This window comes from Bison bison, unplaced genomic scaffold (assembly GCF_000754665.1).
Source record: "Bison bison bison isolate TAMUID 2011002044 unplaced genomic scaffold, Bison_UMD1.0 scf7180017864506, whole genome shotgun sequence".
In the NCBI taxonomy this organism is placed as follows: domain Eukaryota; kingdom Metazoa; phylum Chordata; class Mammalia; order Artiodactyla; family Bovidae; genus Bison; species Bison bison.
This window is the reverse complement of record NW_011495063.1, coordinates 1,156,679-1,164,975: the sequence shown is the minus strand read 5'-3', so window position 1 is coordinate 1,164,975 and position 8,297 is coordinate 1,156,679. Positions and strand designations below refer to the sequence as shown.

Sequence of the window (8,297 nt, the reverse complement as noted above, 5' to 3'; positions counted from 1 at the left end):
CAATTTCTGTGGCAGGCGATTTAAATCCCTGCAGGTCTGTGTTTGTTAAGCTCTCATTCACTGTTTTAACTATTTCCTTTTTTTCTCGATACTTCCCCAGCCTTTGCTTGTGACAGATAGGCAGTACAAGCGTAGTGAGAAGCCCTGTGGATTCAAATATTGTGAAGGGTATTGTTTGCTGTCCAGCACCCACTATTCCTTTCCCCTGACAGTATTACTCTATTTCCTGTAAGGGACTTCAAACTGCCTTGAAATTCAGCCAGGTGACCTCTTACTCAACGGGAGTGTTATGAGCGAAAGCCTGGAATATTCTCCTCTGTTGGTTTTTCCTGCTTGTGCTTCTGGGACCACCATGAGAAGAACATGCCCCAGGTAGTGTTTTCAGCCTAGGCTCTGAATAGGAGACGTGAAACAAAGGGACTGCAGATGAGACTCTTGGGCTCACAGCTGGAAGCAGACCTTCCACAGCCAACCCACAAAGCCTTAGCTTACAGCAGACCTGAGCTTGCCAACCCACAAAGCCTTAGCTTACAGCAGACCTGAGCTTGCTCTTGAGCCTAAAGTCCAGCCCAGCCAGCCCAGCTCGCTTCCCAGGTGGTTCTAGAGGTAAAGAATCTGCCTGCCAGTGCAGGAGATGTAAGAGACATGGGTTCCATCCCTGGGTTGGGAAGATCCCCTGGAGGAGGGCATGGCAACCCACTCCAGTATTCTTACTTGGAGAATCCCATGGACAGAGGAGCCTGACAGGTCACGAAGAGTTGGACACGACTGAGCATGAGAAAAAAATGTTTGAAATCATTGAATTTGGAGTGGGTTGTACAGCATTAGTGTGTCAATGACCAAGATAGAGGGAACTGTGATGCGTCATGAGAGACATGATGGGAACTAGAACCAGGGTGGCAACAACAGAAGTGGTTAGATGGCGGGTAATTTTAGCCATAGAGTCTACAGATTTTGCTGACAGATTGTAAACGAGGACTCCTGTGGCACACCTAAAACCTGATGCAGCCAGAAATAAGTAAATAATATACTAAAAAAAAATAAATAAATAAAGCCAAGACTGGACGGGATCCACAAGTAAGTGTGATCTCTTGAAAGGAGGTCCAAGGACTAAGGCCGGGGGCATTTTGTATTTGGTGGCTGAGGTGTTGACGAATTAGCAGCAGAGAAGATCGAAAAGGAGCAGCCAGAGAGATAAGAAGAAAATCAAACACATGCTAATAAAGTTAATTCATATGCCTTGTCCTAACACTGCCACCATTTCTTTCTTTTCCTCCTTCACCAAAAATATTACCATCCCTAGATGTGTCTGTGTATGCGTGTGTGTGTGTCTGCGTGTACACTGACTACGTGGAAGACACAGTTTTAATCACTTCCCATGTATAACAGAATTGTTGAAAAAGTTAACTGGCATCTTATTTTACCCTGTTATATATTCACTAGGGAAAAAGTCTTTGTCTCTTAAATCAGGCAGAACATTACCTTAGTCTGCTGGTAGATGGCAACAGCACCAATTAAAAGATAAGACTCCATTTTCTCTCCGTTTTATTCTGGGAAGGCAACTGCAAGTTTTGGCCTAAGGCATGAACCCTGCAGTCTTTTTGATATTCAAGGGTGGGGAAGTCTCAAAAAAGGAAAACTAAACTTTCCGAAAATAAGGCCCTGAGAGCCTGAGTGGTTCACTGAAAAATAAAAGGCATGGGCTCCTGAGTTTGTGAAACATGTATTATCATTTACAATTTAAAGAAACTTGGGAAATTTTAGCTAAAGAACAGAGCATCTATGACGTTATGAAAAGTTTTGTTTTTTTGCAAATATTATACATTAGTCTAGTTCTGTGCAGTTCTGCAAAGCAAGACAAAAGGAAAAAAAAAAACCAACAAACCGCCAGCTGCACGAGCAGATGTTTACTACTAAGTCCTAGCCCATGAATTGTGCTCAATACATTTTTTCAATAAAAGATGGTCTGCATGCACGATAAATGAAAAGCAATGAGTGAAACTTCCAGGGAGACAGGGTTTTGACTCAGTTTATTTTTCTAATAAATTTGAGTTACTCAAAAACTAAATGGACCATTCTAGAAAGGCAGTGAAATTCTCTACTACTGGGAGTGAAACAAGAGACAAAGGATTATTTTTCAGGGATGTGATAGAGAATATTTATTCATTAGATAATGGTTAGGCCAGACACTCTAAATCCAGCTTTGTAACTCTAAATCCAAGGGCCTCTAGACACACACTTGGGAGAAGTATAAATAAGACTCATGATATCAGAGAAATCTTCAAGAGGCATGTGTTCAATGGCATGTTTATTAAACAAATGCTCACGACAGATTTTTCACAACAGCAACAAATGTTATTTCATGACATCAAATCTCACTAAGAAAAAAAGACAATCACAACAAGGTTGATGGATTTGGATTTTTTTCTTGTTTTCTGTGGGGGTAAAGCCAGTCTCCTCACTCGTTTTCCTCTGTTTTCTCTTCTTCAAGATCACTCGATTTCATTTTCTTTACCTCCTCTCTGGCTAAGTGTCCCCGGAAGGCTGCCTGGATTTTGAGAGCAGCATTCTCTTCCATGTCCTTGTCTTCTTCAGGAGATTCCTTCCCGGAAAGGAGAACAAGTAAGAGACTTTTAAACATCCCCCATATTTTGATGCCATAAAAATAAATGCCTAAATTTAATCAATTTAGGGATGTAACCGTTGAGATGGGTTGCTTCCATAGCATCATATTGTATATGTACCAAACGCTGTCCCTGTTGTTTAGTCACTAAGTCATGTCCGACTCTTTGCGACCCCAGGGACTATAGCCCTCCAGGCTCCTCTGTCCATGGGATTTCCTAGGCAAGAATACTGGCGTGGGTTGCCATTTCCTTCTCCAGGGGATCTTCCCAACTTAGGGACTGAACCCTTGTCTCCTGCAATGGCAGGCAAATTCTTTACTGCTGAGCCACCAGGGAAGCCCATAGGGGTACCAAATAGTGAACGCCAAAATAGTAGGCATTTTGTTTTGTCAATTTTTGATGTGTCTCTGCAGTAAAAGATTGCTGTCAATTTCTTCCCTCCTGAAATAGCTCCTATTTAACAGCTTCTTATTTAACATTTTTTGGTGGGGGAAATAACTCAGAATCCTTGAAGCAGGGTAAAAATGCCAAGAATAGTAAGTGTGCTGTTCAAAAGAATGGTGATTACACAAGATGGATTAAAGTAAATTCTCAATGATTAGCTAATCAGAACCATATATTTAAAATGAAATGCCACAGAGGAATCTATTTAATGTGACAAAATCAGTTTTAACATGATTAGTTGAATTTTTTGGAGAAGGCAATGGCACCCCACTCCAGTACTCTTGCCTGGAAAATCCCATGGACGGAGGAGCCTGGTGGGCTGCAGTCCATGGGCTCGCTAAGAGTCGGACATGACTGAGCGACTTCACTTTTCACTTTTCACTTTCATGCATTGGAGAAGGAAATGGCAACCCACTCCAGTGTTCTTGCCTGGAGAATCCCAGGGACGGGGGAGCCTGGTGGGCTGCCGTCTATGGGGTCGCACAGAGTTGGACATGACTGAAGCGACTTAGCAGCAGCAGCAGCAGTTGAATTTTTACATATAGTTTCCTTCTTTAAAAAAAACAGGTATAATTTACAGATAGTGAAATGCACACATCTTCAGTGTACAGGTCAATAGACATACAGCTTTTAATATATTTTTAAAATTTTAAAAGTGATACATATATATTTAAAAACTTAAATACAATGGTAGTGAAGGTTTTCTCTGTTTTACAAAGTTCTATACCTAAGACGTAACTGTTATTATAGGTGAAGTAAATATAACCTTATAAAATTTCTCTATATATCAAATGTAATCATATGGGTATATATTTGCCTTTTTATTTAAAGAAATGAGATCATGCTAATCACAATGTTCTGCAACTACTTTTTCCACATGACAATGAATCTTGCCTCTCTTTTTCTATGTTATTCACTACATAATTCTGCCCACTTTTTAATGGCACCATTGTATTCCATTGCATTAATGTACTTTGATTAATTTACTCATTTTCCTACTAATGGACCTTTGGGCTAATTTAAACCCCTTCTCCCCCGATGACAAACAGGCAAATCCAGCTCTTGAAATTTATTAAAATGCAAACAGATTGGTATAAAATTCTCTGAGATGATACCCTAACATGGGCAAAAGAATTATGCTGAAGTTAAAAATCAATGGGACCAAAATTCAAAGTCAAAAAATCTCTGTAAGAGCATCTAATTAGAGATGTAAGGAAAGGATACTCCCTCCCTTATTTCCTGACCTCCCAGTGTATCTTGTGCTCGTGTTAAGCAGATGGAGTTGCACTGAAATAAATTATAAAGGTTATAAGGAAAACTCTCACCCCTCTGGGGAGGGGGATGCCCATTCTGGGTGTCAATTATTGGGTAATTAACTGGGACATTAATATGTGAAAAGAAATTCAGAAGTCTGGCCTTTAACACTGTAGACAGTGAGTTCTTCTCACTAGGCTTGGTCCTCTTGGATCTGGACAATGAAGCATATAGGCAGTGATATGTTTATAGTAAATGTTTAACAACTGGCTCTTCAAAAAAAACAGTCCTGATCTGTAGTATTTATGATGATCTTAATACTCCCACTATAGCTGATTTCAAATATCAAAGTGATATTTGGGGTGGTGTAGATATGTGCACAACTGTCTCTTAACAGCTAGCTTTAGCACACCACTGAATATAAGCATTTTGAGGGTGGACAGAGCCTAACCCACCATTGCTTGGATGTAGGCCATCAGGCAGAATTTTGTAGAGTGAAATTCATGGAAGATGAGTAGGACTCACTGAGTGAAGCCATTTAATTTGACTGTAATAAGTAATTCCCCATGAGAATAATTTCCCCATAACAAATTTCCTTTGTTATGTCTGAACCTTTGCCACTGTGTGGTGGGGACAGCCTTGATTAGTGAAAAGTTCCCCGAGTCGAAGAGGAATCTGAAGGATCAAGGCTGAGACTGTGAATTCGGTCTGTTCTTCTCCTTCGGGAGATTTTTCCCATCTGTTGACAATCTTGGAAAATAAGATTTTCTTTATAAGGGGAAGAATAGTTTTCTTTATAAGAGGCAGGGCTAAAAATGATCCAGCAGTTAGTACATCACTGTTGCTAGTTATCTAGAAAGCAAAATCATTATTTTCAGTTCAGTTCAGTTCAGTCACTCAGTCATGTCTGACTCTTTGCAACCCCATGAATTGCAGCACCCCAGGCCTCCCTGTTCATCACCAACTCCCAGAGTCCACCCAAACCCATGTCCATTGAGTTGGTGATGCCATCCAACCATCTTATCCTGTTGTCCCTTCTCCTCCTGCCCTCAATCTTTCCCAGCATCAGGGTCTTTTCAAATGAGTCAGCTCTCTGCATCAGGTGACTAAAGTATTGGACTTTCAGCTTCAACATCAGTCCTTCCAATGAACACCCAGGACTGATCTCCTTTAGAATGGACTGGTTGGATCTCCTTGCAATCCAAGGGACTCTCAAGAGTCTTCTCCAACACCACAGTTCAAAAGCATCAATTCTTCGGTGCTCAGCTTTCTTCACAGCCCAACTCTCACATCCATACATGACCACTGGAAAAACGATAGCCTTGATTAGACCGATCTTTGTTGACAAAGTAAGTCTCTGCTTTTTAATATGCTGTCTAGGTTGGTCATAAATTTCCTTTCAAGGAGCAAGCATCTTTTAATTTCATGGCTGCAGTCACCATGTGCAGTGATTTTGGAGCCCAGAAAAATAGTCTGCCACTGTTTCCACTGTCTCCCCATCTATTTGCCATTAAGTGATTGGACCAGATGCCATGATTCGTTTTCTGAATGTTGAGCTTTAAGCCAACTTTTTCACTCTCCTCTTTCACTTTCATCAAGAGTCTCTTTAGTTCTTCTTCACTTTCTGCCATAAGGGTGGTGTCATCTGCATATTTGAGGTTATTGATATTTCTCCCGGGAATCTTGATCCCAGCTTCTGCTTCATCCAGCCCAGTGTTTCTCATGATGTACTCTGCATATACGTTAAATAAGCAGGGTGACAATATACAGCCTTGATGTACTCCTTTTCCTATTTGGAACCAGTCTGTTGTTCCATGTCCAGTTCTAACTGTTGCTTCCTGACCTGCATACAGGTTTCTCATTAAGTCATTTTTTTTTTGTAGGAACTCAACAGTACATGGAAAATATAACTTACTAAGGCTGTCTTCTCTTTCACAGATGTCTGAGAATTTTCTTTTCCAGGCTCATGTTTTTCAGGTGATTCTTGCTCCTGGAGAGAGGGGAGAGGTCCAAATAGGTAATGTTTCCAAAACAATAAAGTCTTGGATCAAACTCTTTAAAGGTGATTAAAGATTAAATTATTGATAAGTACTAGAAATTAAATACATATTTTTAAACAAGGAAAGCCAGTTGGATAGAAAAAGAAAACTCTCAAGGGAATAGCAAAACAAATATTAAAGACCAAGGAACTGGTTAAAAAAAGTTTGACCTTCTGCTTTTGGAATGTGTGTAATATTGTTTTATATTGAAACCAAGCCATTGTCTTATACTAAAACTTCATATGATACTGTAATGAACCTTGAACAAAGAATAAAAAAGAGATGCCAACAGTTCCTCAAATAGGAATGAAATAAATCCTATTTTGTTCCATAATGTGAAGCCAAGTAGACTTTTTAATGAAGTTTGTAAATTAAAAACTAAGTCAAAGAAGTAAGTTTTGCTGTGGGGAAGGATTTAAATAGAAAAAAAGGAAACCAGTTCTATCTTGACATGGTTACCGAAATCTTCCTCCAGAAGAGGAGCATTGTTAATTCACAAACTATGGGAAGAGCTTCTTTAATTCATAAAACATAAATTTAAGGACTTATAAGCTAATCAAATAAAGCCTTTAGAATTCAAGAGAAGAAAAAATACTCTAAAATTGCTATGTGACTTAAGATTTAAAAATTTTCAACATTATTCCTTTGCTTTCAATAAAACAGGAACACAGAAAATCTAGTTAGATGGAAAAAAAAGAACACCTCTGTGTCTGGCAGGCACAAATGGATGGAACTTCACTTTTGAACTCACAGAATAAGTCTCAGTGCGATTTGCCCAGAAAATCCCCCAAATCTCCTCTGTAACATTATCAAAATTTGACCTTTGCTTACTAATTCTAGTACCTGATGATGCTTCATGGCTAATGTATTATCACAGTTGTCTAAAGTAGTGTTTCTCAGACTACATCCAGGTTCTGGCGTATCTACAAGTTATGTGGATCTTGTTAAAATTTAACTTCTGATTTGGTAGACCTGGGGTAGAGCCTGAATTTCCACCAAGTTCCAAGTTGGTGCCAAAGACGCTGGATCACACATGGCCTTTTTCAACCAGTGTTCCTCATTGGAGTCACAGAACATAGAATGCTTTAAGTGATTATTTTCTCAATTTTCCCAAGGATGGTACATAAACATAATCAGTCTAGATACAAAGGAGAGACATTGATTCCTGACATGCAATGGATGCCTTAGGCTTAGGGCATAATTATCTCGAGGAGCCTCGGTTGAGAAAGACTGGTTCTGAGAATGCTACTGAGAAGAAGACAGGTTCAGACTGAATAGATTGGCTTAATAGAGAAGGCTCTCAGATCAGATCAGTCGCTCAGTCGTGTCCGACTCTTTGCGACCCCATGAATCGCAGCACACCAGGCCTCCCTGTCCATCACCAACTCCCGGAGTTCACTCAGACTCACGTCCATCGAGTTGGTGATGCCATCCAGCCATCTCATCCTCTGTCGTCCCCTTCTCCTCCTGCCCCCAATCCCTCCCAGCATCAGGGTCTTTTCCAATGAGTCAACTCTTCACATGAGGTGGCCAAAGTACTGGAGTTTCAGCTTCACCATCATTCCTTCCAAAGAAATCCCAGGGCTGATCTCCTTCAGAATGGACTGGTTGGATCTCCTTGCAGTCCAAGGGACTCTCAAGAGTCTTCTCCAACACCACAGTTCAAAAGCATCAATTCTTCGGCACTCAGTCTTCTTCACAGTCCAACTCTCACATCCATACATGACCACAGGAAAAACCATAGCCTTGACTAGACAGATGAACCTTTGTTGGCAAAGTAATGTCTCTGCTTTTGAATATGCTATCTAGGTTGGTCATAACCTTCCTTCCAAGGAGTAAGCGTCTTTTAATTTCATGGCTGCAGTCACCATCTGTAGTGATTTTGGAGCCCAGAAAAACAAAGTCTGACACTGTTTCCCCATCTATTTCCCATGAA

At 40.3% G+C, this 8,297-nt stretch overlaps 1 protein-coding gene across 2 annotated transcripts in view; it reads right to left on the bottom strand.

The window, feature by feature from the left end:
- Nucleotides 1-2,291: 2,291 nt before the first annotated feature.
- The window catches only part of SPA17 (sperm autoantigenic protein 17), a 13,986-nt gene continuing 7,980 nt past the window's right edge, over nucleotides 2,292-8,297 (bottom strand). Inside the window, exons 4-5 of one of the 2 annotated variants that reach the window (XM_010829435.1) lie at nucleotides 6,238-6,312; nucleotides 2,292-2,602 (exon numbers count right to left, since the gene is read on the bottom strand). In XM_010829435.1, the coding sequence (XP_010827737.1) occupies nucleotides 2,459-2,602; nucleotides 6,238-6,312 (219 nt within the window). In that variant the 3' untranslated portion in view covers nucleotides 2,292-2,458. The remainder of the gene's footprint in view (nucleotides 2,603-6,237; nucleotides 6,313-8,297) is intronic. The other variant, XM_010829436.1, reaches the window with a different exon arrangement.